An 18,881-nucleotide genomic window follows, 5' to 3' on the forward strand; every position below is an offset into this window, starting at 1 on the left:
CAAAAGTAGGAAGGCCACTCTACATACAGAGCAGCTGGCAGGTGTTCGCTGCTTCATATAGACCCCGAAAAAACGTTATGTTTGTTAATCAACTGTAGGCAGTTTGGGGACTGTAGTCATAGTGAGTTGTATTACTTTCCTATCTTATTGTAGTGAGAGGTCTGTCATTGGGAGTGTGTGTACCAGTCTCCGGTCACATCGCAGACTGACCTTGTGGAAGACAATGGACATGATAAAGAAGTCCAGCAGAAAGGTCTCTGAGGCCCTGCTGCAGTCGAACTCGAAGAAGACGATAGTGAAGATGAGAGTGACGAACTGGAAGCTGGGATTGCAAAAGGAGGCGCGGAGGAGCTTCATCCCAGCAACTGTCATCAACAAGACATCACAGCTGGAGCGAGACACAGAGACCTGAGCGACTCAGGTGTACAGGCGTGACACAGCAGAGCAAAGCAAAGGGGTGACATGGAGTGGGAGGGGAGCAGGGGAGACAAATGCACCAATACTAGCGAATATTGTATATACATCATACTTTCTTCCCTAGCAAGGGAAGTGACATGCAAAGTGACTGTTGTCATGATGACCAGGCTCAGATGATGGCATCAAAGTGACTGACTGTCTACTAGTTAGTACATGTACATAATTCAGACTGGGTTGAAAGTGATATTTATGTGATTGATTAAGGTACTAAGGGTTTTGTTCCACCTCCATGATGCACAGAAGGGAGTGGTGGAGACTTTATAAACCTATAAAGAACTGTGTGTTTCTGGATAAGGTTTTTCCCCAGCTGCTACATGTAACTGCCAAAATAAAGGAAACAACATAAAGTGTCTGAATAGTGTTGGGCCACCAGAACAGCTTCAATGCACTTCGGCATAGATTCTACAAGTGTCTGGAACTATATTGCAGGGATACGCCACCATTCTTCCATGAGAAATACCATAACCAGCTTTTTTGTTGATGGTGCTGGAAAATGCAGTCTCAGGTGCCGCTCCAGAATCTCCTATAAGTGTTCAATTGGGTTAAAATCCGGTGATATGGACGGCCACAGCATATGGTTTCAATCGTTTTCATGCTCATCAAACCATTCAGTGACCACTCGTGCCCTGTGGATGCAGGCATTGTCATCCTATGGTGGCATAACCACGGTAGCCAATAATACCTGTGGAAAGAAGTCGAGGTGCAACCCCCAAAAAATGTAATCATAGAAAAGGAAAAGGTGCAACACTCGCTCACCATTAAACATTATTTGTTTTATTTAAGCAAGGTTAAAAGATTCATGTTTCGGCCTTCATTAGAATAATCCTGATGATTATTCAGATGAAGGCTAAAACGTGAATCTTTTAACCTTGCTTAAATAAAACAAAAAAATGTAATGGTGAGCGAGTGTTGCGCCTTTTCCTTTTGATTTCTGAAATAATGGCCCGTCTAGCATTTTATACATCATGGGATGTTAATTGCTTAATTAACTCATTGCTTAATTAACAGCACCTGTGTGGAAGCACCTAATTGTAATATACTTTGTAATGCTCATTTACACAAGTGTTTCCGTTATTTTGGCAGTTACCTGTACATTAAGATTTATGTTGACATTTTAAGGTAATTACGTAAGCGAGACAGAGGCAAGTTTAAAGTATTTCATACTGTCTACCTGCAAAGAGATTAACTTTACATTCCAAACTGAATGTTATACAGACTGAAAATGGTTCTTAGAAGCCCTGGGTCAAATACATACACAGGTTGGCATTTATTGAGATGACTCATGTACTGAAGGCAGCTCTGCAGATTGGTCACTAGCTAGCACAACCACAAAGTCATAAAATCAGATTTTAAACTTAACCCTAACCTTAACCACACTGCTAACCCTAATGTCTAACCCTAACCTTAAAATAACGCCAAAAAGCACATTTTTGTTTTCATGAATTTTTATTGTATCGACAATTTTGACTTTGCAGTTGGCCTATCAAGTGGAAACCGATCAGTTCTGCCTCCAGGGCAAGCAAGACTCATGACAATAAACGTCAACTTGCAATACATACGTCCAATACTTGGCATGTGCTTGATTTAGTTAGCTTGGTACAATGGAACCACTTGATTAGTTCCAAAAGTGCAAACCCTAAATTACACCAAGCGCACATCAAATACTTTCAAATACTTTTGCATTTGACCCAGGTCTGGGTCTTGGTTCAGGGAAAGGAGGGAGTATGTGTTTTTTATTAAAAATCTTTAGGAGAAAGGTACTTACTGGATGCCTAGCTTCTTGCGGTGACTGAGTGAGAATCCATCGTTGGTGAGCGCACTCAGAATGATGGCTGGGTAAACCACGTATTTCTCAAAACACAGCAGGCCCACGTACAGACGCTCAAACCACATCAACTGAGCATCATCTGGAAAATGAAATCAACTTTAATCACAACACGCAAGAGCTGTTTCTTACTTTTGCAGTACTTGACAAATCCGTATAGATGAAGGCACAGGAGATAGGTCTTCCCCAACTAACTGAACCCACACGTGTATAGAACTATAGGCTATTAAATGTAGTCTTTCATCAAATTTGTACCAGAGAGTCAGAGATGCAAAAGGTCTACCATAGGAAAGACTGCATTGTGTCAAAATGTCTTTTTTTTTAAAGAATAAAGGCAGGACTGACCTCTGGGCTCAAACTGGGAGTACTCATTGCTCTTTAGCACTGGGTGAGAGATCCAGAGCCAAGGGTGATGCTTCCGTAACTGGGGTACGAGATAGTGGGTGACAAAGCCCACTGTCCCTGCCAGCGCATACAGTACTATGGTCACAAAGGGCTGTGGAGAGAAAGGAAGAGAAAAGGAGAGAGAGGAAGAGAAAGGGAGAGAGAGAGAAATAGAGAGAGAGAGAAAGACGGAGAGAAAGAGAAAGGGATATAGCGGGAGAGAGAGAGAAAAGGGGAGAAAAAGGGATAGAGGGAGAGATGGAGAGAAAGGTATAGAGAGGGAGAGATGGAGAGAAAGATATAGAGAGGGAGAAAAGGGATATAAAGGGAGAGAGATGGAGAGAAAGGTATAGAGAGGGAGAAAAGGGATATAAAGGGAGAGAGATGGAGAGAAAAGGGGGTTGACTGAATACTGAACCGATCAGATAACATTTTATTTACGACACCACAGTAATTATTTACTGATGAGGCAACATTGCTTTATGACACAAACAACATTTATGACACATCGTTTAAGGATGGTGTTTGGATGTAGGTAACCCACCTTTAGGGACAGGAAGACAGTGCTTGAAGTAATAGCAAAAGTTAAAATGTAGGCAATGGAGCAGACCACAAGATCCGAAAGAAGAATCTCCTTCTGCAAATGCAAAAGCAAATCATACAATATCACAATTGCGGAATATAATAATGTGTTTTAGTCAAACTTTTGTTTCTGAAACAAAAACAGAGGACAGCATTTGAGTGGAAGTGGAGGAAACAATGCATGTCTCTGACTTACCACTGAATTCATGAGCTTCTCTGGAAGAGGATCCTTGATGTCTTCTGAGTCTTCACCCTCTTCCTCATTGTCCACAAGAGTGGGCATCAGTTTGGACTTGATCAGAGACCTGTATGTGCACAAAAAAAGGAGAATATCTTAGCCTTAGCACTAACAACTCTCATACAGTCAGCATGTTAGCAGGCATAACAATAGGAGCAGAAAAGCAGGCAGCTTACATCAGCACAGTCGGATCACTGCTCTGCCCACTCAGATGATAGGAGAGAACCACTAGCAAGCCACAGAACCCAGAGAACAAGGCTGGGGTATGCTGTTCATCCCAGGGCTCCTTTAGAATAGAATAGAAATATTGATTATTGTACCTTTTCATGCTCGACTAAACTGCCTCTGCAGCAACAAACTGTTCCGTCGCAGTGCAAAACATATCCTTCATGTAATCATACACACGTCTTTACTCAATAATGAATTCATTCCTACCTTCAGAGCTCCAAAACAGAAACCGTACAGCAAAGATAACGCTGTCAGACTACGGAATATGCTGTACACTGCTGAGTGGAGTCCAGTTGCAGCTGACAAAGGAAGTGGAAACACAGGAATCAGGTTAAGGGCTAAGTTTATGGTGGTACAGCATGCATTCAGTTCATGATTATGAAGGTCAAGCGAAACAGAAAAGAGAGTGCTACTCACCTGTTCCACCAAAGAAATGAATGTCTATTTGTTCGAGCAGGTAAATCATAAATGTGTTGATTTGTGGGAACAGGCCAACGAGAAATGTGATAGGAAAGCAGTAAGTGATGCCTGTCGAATATAGAACAGACAGGACTTTAGAACTATAAGCTTTTTAGAATGTCAAAATAAAACATCATCTAAAATTATTTATTGGAGATGACTGAAAAAAGGTAAAAGAAATGATTTCTGGTATGTGACTTACCCACTAAAATGTCTCTCAGGAATTTGAGAGCATCTGCTAATACTATGGTGATGCCATATACAGTGGACACAGGCAGATCCTTACTTCTTAACATCTGTTCCAGAATCCAAATAAGGCCACAGAAAATACAGAAATAAGCAGCCCGGCTGTAGGCAACAATCTGATTGTGTCCCTGGAAAACATCAAGAGGGGAGAGAAATGAAGCAGAGAAAGCCTTGAACCATCTAGTTTGAATTTTTTTTTTATTCTAAACAACCAGTGAAAGTGTAAAGGTAATTGCCTAAATAAAGGAAACACCAACATAAAGTGTCTCAATAGGGCGTTGGGCCAACAGAACAGCTTCAATGATTCTACAAGTGTCTAGAACTCTATTGGACGGATGCGACACCATTCTTCAGCGAGAAATTCCATAATTTGATGTTTTGTTGATGGTGGTGGAAAAAACAGTCTCAGGTTCTGCTCCAGAATCTCCCATAAGTGTTCAATTGGGTTGAGATCTGGTGACTGAGACGGCCATGGCATATGGTTTGCATTGTTTTCATGCTCATCAAACCATTCAGTGACCACTCGTACCCTGTGGATGGAAGCATTGTCATCCTATGGGGGCATAGCCACAGTAGCCAAAATAATGGCCTGCCCAGCATTTTTATACATGACCCTAAGCATGAAGGGAGGTTAATTGCTTAATTCACTCAGGAACCACACCTGTGTGGAAGCAACTGCTTTTAATATACTTTGTATCCCTCATTTAATCAAGTGTTTCCATTATTTTGGCAGTTACTTGTATCTTCACAGTATGCCTTTAGAATATGTTCCATACAGACTCACATGTGTTGGCGAGGCTGCATCAGGTTGGACACTCTGTAATACAAACAATTTGTTCAAAGTGTTATTCACGTGATTAACTGATATACAGTCAATGACTGACAGAGAAATGTGTTTCCATCAGCAATGTGTCAGATAAAAAGTACTTAGCTAAAGCTTAATTCCATTGTTACAGTGGAGTATGTGGTGGTGCATTGAGAATGGCACAGTATTATCACAGATCTGGTATCCTATCACTGATCTGAATTATGTCAACACAGATAAGCAACGGTTGTACGGTTGATTAAGCCTTATCCTTTGTTACAAAATAGATACCTTCCTTACCTTTAACAACGAGTACTGGCAGCTAGCTATGACCACGCAGAACTGGAAAACCCAGATGTCTTTGAAGCAGCCATGGTTGAGCAGGATGAATCCCAGGAAGGCCACCAGGAAGGCCAGGAACACAACTGCTATGTTCTCCACCACATCCTGGTTCCTGAGGAGAGAGAGCAAAGGTCAAAGTAAAGTCTCTGTTAACTAGTTGATCAATCGCTGAGAGATGGAAAAGGAAAGATAGAATGGGAGCTTTTTCTCTTACCTGTCCAATAGCGCCAACAAGGCGAGCCGGTCATACAAGATGTTTACCCACTTCCCAGGAAAAAGCTTGAGCTTGTAGTACAGCTTACGAGAAGGCTTTTCCTGTGTGGAGGTCTCTGATGATTCATCAATCGAGTCCTCCTCCTGTCAGAGGTGGAATTCAGGTTGTAGTGTAAAATAAATCTCAATATCACTTTAATTGAACCCTTAGTCATAAGGGTTACATAACACTGACATAATAGATGTCTTAAACCGTCATGACTGTTAGTTTCAGCTCATAACAACTGACTACACGCTGTCATGACACAGATAATGTTTAGATCAGTTATCTCATACAGCTACATTGTAAGTAATAATCATCAGTACATTTCACTCAGTGTATTTCCTGTGTGTGTGTGTGTGCGTGTGTGTGTGTGTGTGTGTGTGTGTGTGTGTGTGTGTGTGTGTGTGTGTGTGTGTGTGTGTGTGTGTGTGTGTGTGTGTGTGTGTGTGTGTGTGTGTGTGTGGTGTGTGTTGTGTGTGTGTTGTGAACCATACATTGTGAATTAGGCGCTGAGAGGAACGATGTGCCATGTGATGTCTGAGCTAGGCAGGCAGTTTCTGTTCTGCTCACAGAGTCACTATAGTTTGATTAATGGCCAGCACTCTGATTTGCAGTGCTGAGTCTGAGCACCGCTTGGCTGTGGTTGCCTGCGTCCACTGTCTGGGATGGATAGGGGTTTATGGGTGGAGTGGAGAGGAGAGGAGAGGAGAGAGGAGATGGGGATGAAAGAGTGGAGGGGCGGGGTGTAGTGACTTGGAAGATTCTGGGTGAGGGAAGGAATGGGTGGCGGGGGAAAAGGGATGGGGGAAAGGGGTTGAGGTGGAGGTGGGGGGGTGTAGTCACCTGGAAGATTTCAGGGTGAGTTCTCCGAGGCCGAAGCCTGTGTGAAGGGATGATGCGGCGCTGGAAGGGGCAGTCTGTATGTCCACCCGCTAGCCCGTCCTGGCACTCCGAGTTGGAGGAAGTAGACAGGAGATCACTGGGTACACAACAAGGTTCACATGTAAATGCCCATGACGTTTAAAAACAACTCAAATTAAACATTGTCAAATGTAAATAGAACACAACAAGAACTTCATACAAATATTTCATATTAAATAATTGAGGTTATAGTACCACATGTTGCCTGTGATAAGTTCAGCTCCGAGGGGTAGGTTTAGGGCTCTCTCAGCATACAGCTTACGAGGTCTGTCTCCTGGAATAGAGAGCAGACAGAACTTCACATTTAAAACACCTACCTGATATGACGTAAGTGATATACAGTATGTTACACTACAGTATGTTATACAATAGTTGGGCAATAATAGCACAGACAATTGACCCTTGGTTACTGTTGCAACCTCTGCCAACATTTTCCCGGGAAGCCCAATTTCCCATTGAACCACTGCCGAAATTCCCTCCAATGATCTCAAACTGTGTTTCTAATAAACAAATCCACTCACAATATTCTAAAACTGTGTTTCTAATACACAATTAAATTAAATACAGACTACCCCTTGCTAATCAGGAAACTCTTGGGTATGTTGTGGTGGACTGTCATTACAATTGCTTCACAGGCACCTGGTAAAATTAAGTTTGTAGTGTAGCTTGCCACTGACTGGCTCTGAATTCACTGTCAGCAAGCAGTCAAAGCTATAACCACTTTTGGAGCTAACTGGTGCTCTCAAATCATATCCTGATGTTGACAGCAGATGGGAGTTAACTAGCTAACATACATTTTGAGAAAAACAGGTTATATTAAGTGGCTAGCTAGTGTTAGCAACGTTTGGTGGTCAATGTGACTTAGAGCTAGCTAACCAGCTGAACTAAACAAAAGTATAATTTCACATTTAAAAAAATACTCCAACAGGCTCTGCATTTCAAGAATCGCAGTAGCAAGATACTATTGAATTATTTAGCCATTTAAACATTTATTTCTTGAAGAAAACGCTCAGTTTTCATGCGATTTAAACGGATGCTTGTCCAATGTATCGACAGTTGATATCCATTGAAGTGCTGCGATTGGTTGGCCAAAATTCTAGGGCGGAGATTATCGAAGGGTCAGTTCACTACCACATTATCCAGGGTTTGTAACCAGTTTGTAGACTTCAGTGAATTGATGCCGCACAACAATATTTTGCACTTACTGTGGACTGTATGGAAAGTATAGGCGTCCTCCTTGTTGGTGGCCTCTGGTCTGCATATGACCTGGAGCATGGAGCTCTCTGACTGAGATGTTTGGGAGGGCAGGGAGTCGTAGTCTGGGTCTTTATCCCGGTCTGTCTGGGGACTGAGAGTAGAGGACAAACTATACAACGATTATATAAAAAAAATGCATTCATTTACAATAAAGATCAGATCAAATAACAAAATAAAGTAAATTGTGATGATGACCTTTTATATCTAAGAATCATTTAAAAAGGTTTACCTGTCTGGAGACACAATGGGGATCCGTGTTTCGGGGATGGTGTGAAGGGTGTCTGTTGTGGCCAGAGTATTGGGAGGGTTTGGCTGCTTCTGCTGGCTCTCTGTCTCTGTGTTATCCTCAATTTTTGCAGTGACGCCCTCTGCAAAAGCAACACTAGTTTTCAATTTTACCAATAAAGAATGAGTAAAACACAGCTATTTGCACAACAGAGACAATAGCTTCTCTCCTAAAATCTTAACTGCCTACATGTATATCATCATTATCTGACAACCTACATATGCCTGGACTCACCTTCCTCCATGGCTCTGTCCTCCTCATTTGTCACCTCCTCTGGTGGGTTTTCACTGCCACTGGCTCCCCTGGTGCTGTTGATGGACTCCAGCAGCGACACAAACTCCACAAAGTTGGACTCGTTGGGGATCTGGCCCTCCTTGGCCTCCAGGTCTGACTTGGATGAGGTCATGGTGGTCTGTTTATTCTGTGATCTATCAGCAATGAGGACTGCATCCTTCCCGCTGTCCATGCTCAGGCCTCGGACGTGTGTCCTACCCCCCGGGCCGTACTTCCTGAACATAGACGGGATTCGCAGGAAGCCATCTGCATCCACATTGAGGTCCGGAGGGTCGTTCTCGTCAGGGTGGGAGTGGACATCGATGCCAGAGGAGCTGTTGTCGGCTGTGGTCAACTGGGGGCTGGGGTGTTCCAGGTCTGCCTCGTTGTACTCTAAGTCCCGGCAGTCCAGAGCAGCAGAGTCAGCGCTCATCAACTCTTTGGTGATCTGGCCGTCTGGGCTTGGGGTCTGCAGCTGAGCAGAGTCAGCCTCAGATAAGGGTTCCCCTTCACTCTCTGCACCACTCCGTTCATCATCCTCAGGTGAGTCAAAGGTGATAACAGGGATTTTGATGAGGCAGTCGCCAGCAGCCCCTCCATGGGGGTCGATCCCCATCTGTGCCTGGGCAGACTCCAGGATGCTCTGTTTGACCGACTCCTCCAGTTCCGCAGCCGTCTGGGCATCACAGCTCATGGTGATGATGATCTTGACCATGTCGTTCTCATCCAGGCGGGCTGATGGGCCAGAGTTGTCCACAAAGACAACAGCGATCTCATCTGAGCAGTATGTCTCCTCTGGCTGGTCATTCTGAGGAGGAGGTGGGAGTGGGTCATCACGCTCCTGAATGACCTCTAAAGAGTTGTTGTTGGGGTCCTGTTGGGGCTGTTTCTCCTGCTTTGTCTCATCTGTGCTTTCTTCATCACTCCCCTTGGAGGAGGGCAGTCCCTCATCAGCAATCTCCCTATCAGCCACATGCTTCTGCTCCCCCAGCAGGAGAGGGGCAGCCTGGTCAGGGTTGGGGCTAGACAGGTCCTCTGGGGAGAGCTCTTGCTCAGGCTGTAGGCTCATTCTGGGTTGTTTCTCCTTGGGGACACTATCACTCTGGGCTGCAACAGATACATTAATGTTACAAAGAGCATATTGACAGGAATTGAGAATGGCTCATAAATGAAAGAAGAAAAACGTCTCAGTCTTTATAATTTCTGCTCTTAACTAACAATAAAGAATATAGATCTTCTCAGCAACACTTTGCAAAACCAACATTATGTGAGAATATTTATTGGAAGCTGACAACATGCTTATCTGAGCATATTTGATGCAATAATGTGCTAGGCTAGCATAATGAGTAGTAATCATTTTATCACTACATCCACACAATGCATTCCAGGAAGAGCATTTTATTCTCACAGTGAGATTTGAAAATAGAAAACCCATTTCCCACTATAGGGGGAATCAGAAAAGTGTTAAAAATATAGGAGAGTACAGTACCTTCAGTATTCTTTAAGTCTTCTGATTTTGGGCACTCCTGTAATGGCAAGAGATATGGATGATGATGAATAGAAAAAGGGGGGGGGGGACAGTGCTTATTCACATCTTAGCTTCAACTCAAAAATGTCTATTCCATAATATAATATATTAGTAGAATGAAGCTCGAGGGTAGTTATAATGGTACACTAACCACTCCAATCAACCCAGGGTCCGTTTCTGTCTGTTTCACTGTAACCTGGATGACTGGACTCGGCCTGTTTCTCGTCAACATTGTCATGGCAACACTGTCAGGAACCGTGCTGCTTTTCCTATTTGGAAAGACGTAGAGAGTATGTGGTCATCTGTGGTCTTTTTCAAGACAAAAGCACTACCCAAAAGAGACATTCTATTGTGCATTTGGAAAGTATTCAGACCCCTTGACTTTTTCCACATTTTGTTACGTTACAGCCTTATTCTAAAATGTATTACATCTCTTTTGTTCCTCATCAATCTACAAAGCAAACTTTTTTTTGTTGCACATTTATATTTTAAAAAAACAACTCAAATATCACATTTACATAAGTATTCAGACCCTTTACTCAGTACTTTGTTGATGCACCTTTGGCAGCGATTACAGCCTCGAGTCTTCTTGGGTATGACGCTACAAGCTTGGCACTAGAGGTCGACCGATTAATCGGAATGGCCAATCAATTAGGGCCGATTTCAAGTTTTCATAACAATCGCTAATAGGTATTTTTGGCCACCGATTTGCAGATTTAAAAAAAAAAATTGGACACCTTTATTTAACTAGGCAAGTCAGATTAAGAACACATTCTTATTTTCAATGATGGCCTAGGAACGGGGGTTAACTGCCTTGTTTAGGGGGGATTCGGGGATTCGTTTTTGCAACCTTCCGGTTACTAGTCCAACGCTCTAACCACCTGCCTTACATTGCACTCCACGAGGAGCCTGCATGGCAGGCTGACTACCTGTTACGCAAGGGCAGCAAGAAGCCAAGGTAAGTTGCTAGCTAGCATTAAACTTATCTTATAAAAAACTATCAATCTTAACATAATCACTAGTTAACTACACATGGTTGATGATATTACTAGTTTATCTAACGTGTCCTGCGTTGCATATAATCGATGCGGTGCCTGTTAATTTCTCATTGAATCACAGCCTACTTCGACAAACGGGTGTTGATTTAACAAGCGCATTTGCGAAAAAAGCACTGTCGTTGCACCAATGTACCTAACCATAAACATCAATGCCTTTCTTTAAAACCAATACACAAGTATATATTTTTAAACCTGCATATTTAGTTAATATTGCCTGCTAACATGAAATTGTGTCACTTATCTTGCGTTCATTGCACGCAGAGTCAGGGTATATGCAACAGTTTGGGCCGCCTAGCTCGTTGCGAACTAATTTGCCAGAATTTTACGTAATTATGACATACCATTGAAGGTTGTGCAATGTAACAGGAATATTTAGACTTAGGGATGCCACCCGTTAGATAAAATACGGAACGGTTCCGTATTTCACTGAAAGAAAAAACTTTTGTTTTCGAGATGATAGTTTCCGGATTCGACCATATTAATGACCTAAGACTCGTATTTCTGTGTGTTATTTTGTTATAATTAAGTCTATGATTTGATATTTCATAGAGCAATCTGACTGAGCGATGGTTAGGCACCAGCAGGCTCATAAGCATTCATTCAAACAGCACTTTCGTGCGTTTTGCCAGCAGCTCTTCGCTGTGCTTCAAGCTGTTTATGAATTCAAGCCGGGTGGGTATAATTTGTGGAACGTTCCAACAGGAATCTATTCCAAAAACTTCGTAAATAACAAGTTTGCCAAAAAACAACGCATACAAAGTTGTATAGCGGCAGAATAAGATACCGTGTAGGGACTGGTCTATTTCATTGCGTTTTTCACTCATCACGTTTATTCCGAAAAATGTCTGTCCTCACTCTGGTTGCCTATGGACAAACATTAAGAATAAGCTACGTGGTGAGTTAATGCCTATTCGGCAGCTTGTTAGCTAGGTTTGTATGCGTTGCTACTTTGTATGCGTTGTTGGTTGGCAACCTTTTACTTTACGTTTTTTGGAACAGATTCCTGTTGGAACGTTCCACAAATTATACCCACCCCTTCAAGCCTATCAACTCCCAAGATGAGGCTGGTGTAACCGATGTGAAATGGCTAGCTAGTTAGCGGGTGCGCGCTAATAGCATTTCAAACGTCACTCGCTCTGAGACTTGGGAGTGGTTGTTCCCCTTGCTCTGCATGGGTAACGCTGCTTCGAGGGTGGCTGTTGTCGATGTATTCCTGGTTCGAGCCCAGGTAGGAGCGAGGAGAGGGACAGAAGCTATACTGTTACACTGGCAATACTAAAGTGCCTATAAGAACATCCAATAGTCAAAGGTATATGAAATACAAATCGTATAGAGAGAAATAGTCCTATAATTCCTATAATAACTTCAACCTAAAACTTCTTACCTGGGAATATTGAAGACTCATGTTAAAAGGAACAACCAGCTTTCATATGTTCCCATGTTCTGAGCAAGGCACTTAAACGTTAGCTTTCTTAGATGGCACATATTGCACTTTTACTTTCTTCTCCAACACTTTGTTTTGCATTATTTAAACCAAATTGAACATGTTTCATTATTTATTTGAGGCTAAACTGATTTTATTGATGTATTATTTTAAGTTAAAATAAGTGTTAATTCAGTATTGTTGTAATTGTCATTATTACAAATAAAAACATTGGCTGATTAATCGGTATCGGCTTTTTTGGCCCTCCAATAATCGGTATCGGCGGTGAAAAAAATCATAATCGGTCGACCTCTACTTGGCACACCAATATTTGGGAAGTTTCTCCCATTCTTCTCTGCAGATCCTCCCAAGCTCTGTCGGGTTGGATGGGGAGCGTCGCTGCACAGTTATTTTCAGGTCTCAACAGAGATGTTCAATAGGGTTCAAGTTTGGGCTCTGGCTGGGCCACTCAAGGACATTCAGAGACTTGTCCCGAAACTACTCCTGTGTTGTCTTGGCTGTGTGCTGAGGGTCGTTGTCCTGTTGGAAGGTGAACTTTCACCTCAGTCTGAGGTCCTGAGCACTCTGGAGCAAATTTTCATCAAGGATCTCTCTTTGCTCCGTTCATCATCCCCTTGATCCTGACTAGTCTCTCAGTCCCTGCTGCTGAAAACCTTCCCCACAGCATGATGATGCTGCCACCACCATGCTTCACCGTAGGGATGGTGCCAGGATTCCACCAGACGTGACGCTTGGCATTCAGGCCAAGCGGGTTCTTGGTCACATCCCTGACCAAGGACCTTCTCCCCCGATTGCAGTTTGGCCGGACGGCCAGCTCTAGGAAGAGTCTTGGTGGTTCCAAACTTCTTCCATTTAACCTGTTGGGGCTAGGGGGCAGTATTTGCACGGCCGGATAAAAAACGTACCCGATTTAATCTGGTTACTACTCCTGCCCAGTAACTAGAATATGCATATAATTATTGGCTTTGGATAGAAAACACCCTAAAGTTTCTAAAACTGTTTGAATGGTGTCTGTGAGTATAACAGAACTCATTTGGCAGGCCAAAACCTGAGAAGATTCCTTACAGGAAGTGGCCTGTCTGACCATTTCTTGCCCTCCTTTATCATCTCTAACAAAAACAGGGGATCTCTGGCATGACGTGACACTTCCTACGGCTCCCATAGGCTCTCAGAACCCGGGAAAAAGCTGAATGACGTAATTCAAAGCCCAGGCTGAAACACACTAGCGCGTTTGGCAAGTGCTCTATCAGAGGGCCATCAGACTGAGGCTCGTGCATGAGGGGATAGCATGCTTTTACTTTCACTCTCTTTGTAATAAAAAACGATTTCCCGGTCGGAATATTATCGCTTTTTTACGAGAAAAATGGCATAAAAATTGATTTTAAACAGCGGTTGACATGCTTCAAAGTACGGTAATGGAATATTTAGAAATGTTTTGTCATGAAATGCGTCGTGCTCGTAACCCTTATTTACCCTTTCGGATAGTGTCTTGAACGCACGAACAAAACGCCGCTATTTGGATATAACAATGGATTATTTGGGACCAAACCAACATTTGTTATTGAAGTAGAAGTCCTGGGAGTGCATTCTGACGAAGACAGCAAAGGTAATAACATTTTTCTTATAGTAAATCTGACTTTGGTGAGTGCTAAACTTGCTGGGTGTCTAAATAGCTAGCCCTGTGATGCCGGGCTATCTACTTAGAATATTGTAAAATGTGCTTTCACCGAAAAGCTATTTTAAAATCGGACATATAGAGTGCATAGAGGAGTTCTGTATCTATAATTCTTAAAATAATTGTTATGTTTTTTGTGAACGTTTATCGTGAGTAATTTAGTAAATTCACCGGAAGTGTTCGGTGGGAATGCTAGTCACATGCTGGTCACCTGCTAATGTAAAAAGCTGGTTTTTGATATAAATATGAACTTGATTGAACAGACATGCATGTATTGTATAACATAATGTCCTAAGATTGTCATCTGATGAAGATCATCAAAGGTTAGTGCTGCATTTAGCTGTGGTTTGGGTTTATGTGACATTATATGCTAGCTTGAAAAATGGGTGTCTGATTATTTATGGCTGGGTACTCTGCTGACATAATCTAATGTTTTGCTTTCGTTGTAAAGCCTTTTTGAAATCGGACAGTGTGGTTAGATTAACGAGAGTCTTGTCTTTAAAATGGTGTAAAATAGTCATATGTTTGAGAAATTGAAGTAATAGCATTTCTAAGGTATTTGAATAACGCGCCACGGGATTCAACTGGCTGTTGAGTAGGTGGGACCTAGCCCAGAGAGGTTAAGAATGACGGAGGCCACTGTGTTCTTGTGGACCTTCAATGCTGCAGAAATGTTTGTTACCCTTCCCCTGACCTGTGCCTCGACACAATTCTGTCTCGGAACTCTACGGACAATTCCTTCGACCTCATGACTTGGTTTTTGCTCTGACACGCATTGTCAACTGTGGGACCTTATATAGACCGATGTGTGCCTTTCCAAATCATGTCCAATCAATTTAATTTACCACAGGTAGACTCCAATCAAGTTGTAGAAACATCTTAAGGATGATCAATGGAAACAGGATACACCTGAGCTCAATTTCGTGTCACATAGCAAAGAGTGAATACTTATGTAAATATGGTATTTCAGTTTTTTATTTTTAATATATTTGCAAAAAAATCTAAAAACCTGTTTTCACTTCGTCATTATGGCGTATCGTGTGTAGATTGATGAGGAATGTTTTTTTTTAATCATGTTTAGAACAAAGCTGTAATGTAATAAAATGTGTAAAAAGTCAAGGTGTCTGAATACTTTCCGAATGGACTGTATACTTTGGATTATATTTGTTATACATTTTGTTTTTATTAACAGGCTCACCTTAATTTAGCTGCAAGACATGAATCTGACGCGTTGCTTTTATTCTCTCCACCTTGGATGACATCAGAGAGACTGCTTGGGGGCACAACGTCACCTTTATCGAACATCACATGAAGGCGATAGTTGACCATCTTTATCGTGATGAAGAAGATGGTGACTGAGGTGCAGTATATACTAAGTGCCATGGTGGTGGGCGGAAGAGCCTGAGGATAGAACACACAAACTCCCTCAATATCTCAAAACACATATCCTGACAATAAAATAATCTTCCATAAAAAAATGTTCATATTCTTCATCACAGAGTGCATCCAAACCTTTCCTCAATAATATGATAGCTAGTCTCAAATTAAGTCTGAAACACAACACCAAAGCAGCTATTTGGGGCTGCAATATTATGCTCAAACAGCCAAGAGCAACACTGAAAGAAAAACTATTGTCTGAGGATGATCTGAATGAAAAGTCAATGCTCCGACCATATAATGTAGTCATGTGGCCCCTCAGCTACATACTGAGATGAGTGAGTCATCAGAGGAATCAACCAACCTGTCAATAGAAACAAATATGTGCAATAGCCATGGTGTTCATTATGTTGAAACACAGGTATGCTATAGGCCTACATGAAATTATGAACCGTAAAACCGTGGGCTTGTGACTTGCTCTGATCTATAATTCAGAGGAACTGTCAGCCTAAGGGATGTCATACGTTTTGTGCTTAGCTTCTTGTCATCAATCTCTGAGGACCAAGCCAAAAAATTCATAATAACACAATAACATTGTATTCAATTTGTATTTTATTTTACCTTAATTTAACTAGGCAAGTCAATTAAGAACAAATTCTTATTTAAAATTACGGCCTATTTTATTGTCAAGTAATATATCAACCAAAATTAATTGACAAGAGCTATTTCTATATTATTTGTATAAAAACATATATCGATATCTATTTTCTGAGAAATCGTATGGAAATGCAGGCCCTTATGAAGTGACACAATATCACATTCTGTGGTATAGGGAATCAAATAAGAACTTGAAATATAGGACAAAACTAATCTCCTTGAAATGGGTTAGTGGTGGGACAATATTACACCATTACATAAGAATGATCACAGTCATCACTTTAACATCTGCACAAATAATCAGAAGGCTTTTGGTCTTCAGAGTAGCTGATACTGTATGTTGTTTGACCTTTTTTTATCAAGTTATTTATAGATAAACTATGAAACAAGGGTTGTGGGTTTTTTCTTAAATGAATATTAATTGAAACTTTTCCTTTATTTTAACCAGACAAATAGCATAGAATTCTTGGAATGAAAATACATTAAATTCCATTACGATGGAAATAAAGTGACACATTAAAGAGACCACAACCACAACATCTGGTGGCGGAAATTATTTTTATAGGCTATCTTGACCAAATTAAACCAAACAGCATCATTAATGACGTAGGACTACTAGCGACTAAAATAAATTGATCAAATGCAGATGAGTGCGTGCTGTAGGCTATACTATCACATCCAAAAGGGAGAGAAAGGTTAGGTGTGCCGCCGTTTGTCTTTGTGGACGCTGTGTAGGCTACCTACAGTCAGTGTTACAATGCCTGGACTTTTATGCTTTTTCATCACTGTGGCAGCCATGCGTTCCATCACTGTGCTACATACTAGCCTACAGCATGCAGAGAAAAATGCGACCATTCCATTTTCTGCCAATACAATTAATAAATAAGTGGAAACGTTTCAGTGCTGAGGATAAAAATATCACTGTAAATAAAAGATGAGAACGGAATGTTGCTCCAAGAGAACCGTGTTTGTCAATGAAAAGGGCGCTTAGTGATGCGGCGCAATAAACCTTATAGCCAACACAAGATCTGGGCCTTCGATTGAATTTATACTCACCAAATGTAGTGATAGTGGCAACATAAGAAGGAACATCCACAAATAGAGGTGACAGGAGTTATTGAATGTGTTCTGGTCCGGGTCATGATACCAACCTCCGGTCAATGATGCCCAAACCCCTTGACGCAGAGTCTGTACTAGTTGCGAGCCCATCCTCCTCAACTGCAATAGATTCGTATCACGATGGTCAAATGCATATGTGGCCCATACACTACGTTGTTACCATGTTGAAACTATAGCCCTACTGGCTCTATCAAGCTATCATGCGCTTTTTACTCGCCGCATCATTTCATCCGAATGTCAGATCTCACATGGTGCGGACAGCTCTATCTCATCCTCTCTTCTTCTCTACCTCCGTCGGTCCAGATTAATTATGCATATAAACCCTGGATTGCTGATGCATTGTATTGTCTATTGTGTGGCTTTGAAGCCACCGTTCGGCCATATTGGCCCTCCCCGGTAGGCGCAGTCTTCCATAGGAATTAATGGAATTCTACAGTATTTCAATTAAATGTTTCAAGGACAAAATGTATTTAAGTATACTTTTTTTTTAGTGGGGACAGTAACATTAGTAATCTCAACAACAACAACAAAAAAATTTTTTATGTTTAGCTCACATAATATAATTTAAAAGTATGCATTAAGGTGTATGTAATAGAATACACGTGTCTAAAACGAATGTAGTCATTAATACATGCATTTCTATCGCTTCCAAAATATATATATTTTTTTTTTTACGATGGAGGAGTACCAAGATGGCTGCGCGATGGCTTCAATACAGCGACCCCTGTTAGTCATCCAGGGTTTAAACACATCACTGGTCCAGATGCGCAGCTCGTGAGAGAGCACGAGCAGCAGCCACTCCTCCAGCTATACGGAGCTGCATCACTAAAACTAAATCCTCATGCGGTTTATGAGCTGATCCTGAATTGAATCGACTTTATGGTTATTGACATCGTTTCACATTTATAATTGACTCTAAATCAAAATAAATCAAAAATGTTTCTCTATTCTTTGGGACTGACATTATATATTTTAAAAAGTATTACTGAAAGAAAAAAGTATCATCTTGTTGATTGAATGTAAAGCATAGATAGGCCACGAATCATGCAATATCCCCATCGAACATGACAATAATAGTACCCTTTGTCAAAACCCACCAAAAAAACGTGTCCCGCTGATCAGTGGGAATCTTAGAGGCCCTCAAAAATTCACAAGTAATAGTTGAAAAATAACAGCTATTCACAAGTAATAGTTAAAAAATATGATCTTAAAAGGTTTATAAATAGGCCTTGTTGTGGAAAACTCGAGCCAAAGATAAGGCAGAGACTAATTTAAAATGATAAAAATGAATCTTTAATACATATGAGCAGCTGGAAGGTAGATCCGCCTCTGATTGCAGTCAAGGAAAGAGTTTGAAGAATAAATGGTTACATGTCCCTTATATAGTGGGAGGCGATAATACTATCATATTGTTTACACAACAGTTGTTGTTGTTTATACAAGC

General features: G+C 41.4%; 1 protein-coding gene across 4 annotated transcripts in view; it reads right to left on the reverse strand.

Annotated features, from left to right (window-relative positions):
* pcnx2 (pecanex 2) overlaps positions 1-18,881 on the reverse strand; it is a 33,699-nt gene that overhangs the window by 11,869 nt on the left and 2,949 nt on the right. The window contains exons 1-21 of one of the 4 annotated variants that reach the window (XM_029765149.1): positions 17,375-17,853; positions 15,483-15,685; positions 10,259-10,376; positions 10,069-10,105; positions 8,541-9,686; positions 8,250-8,388; positions 7,969-8,129; positions 6,959-7,037; positions 6,686-6,821; positions 5,801-5,943; positions 5,545-5,698; positions 5,224-5,256; positions 4,396-4,567; positions 4,152-4,262; positions 3,942-4,033; positions 3,683-3,792; positions 3,465-3,573; positions 3,231-3,323; positions 2,648-2,798; positions 2,243-2,384; positions 211-388 (exon numbers count right to left, since the gene is read on the reverse strand). In XM_029765149.1, the coding sequence (XP_029621009.1) occupies positions 211-388; positions 2,243-2,384; positions 2,648-2,798; positions 3,231-3,323; positions 3,465-3,573; positions 3,683-3,792; positions 3,942-4,033; positions 4,152-4,262; positions 4,396-4,567; positions 5,224-5,256; positions 5,545-5,698; positions 5,801-5,943; positions 6,686-6,821; positions 6,959-7,037; positions 7,969-8,129; positions 8,250-8,388; positions 8,541-9,686; positions 10,069-10,105; positions 10,259-10,376; positions 15,483-15,685; positions 17,375-17,527 (3,660 nt within the window). In that variant the 5' untranslated portion in view covers positions 17,528-17,853. Of the gene's footprint in view, positions 1-210; positions 389-2,242; positions 2,385-2,647; positions 2,799-3,230; positions 3,324-3,464; positions 3,574-3,682; positions 3,793-3,941; positions 4,034-4,151; positions 4,263-4,395; positions 4,568-5,223; positions 5,257-5,544; positions 5,699-5,800; positions 5,944-6,685; positions 6,822-6,958; positions 7,038-7,968; positions 8,130-8,249; positions 8,389-8,540; positions 9,687-10,068; positions 10,106-10,258; positions 10,377-15,482; positions 15,686-17,374; positions 17,854-18,881 lie in introns of those variants that run through there. The other 3 variants (XM_029765150.1, XM_029765151.1, XM_029765152.1) reach the window with 3 other exon arrangements.

This window comes from Salmo trutta, chromosome 10, assembly GCF_901001165.1.
Source record: "Salmo trutta chromosome 10, fSalTru1.1, whole genome shotgun sequence".
Taxonomy (NCBI): Eukaryota; Metazoa; Chordata; class Actinopteri; order Salmoniformes; family Salmonidae; genus Salmo; species Salmo trutta.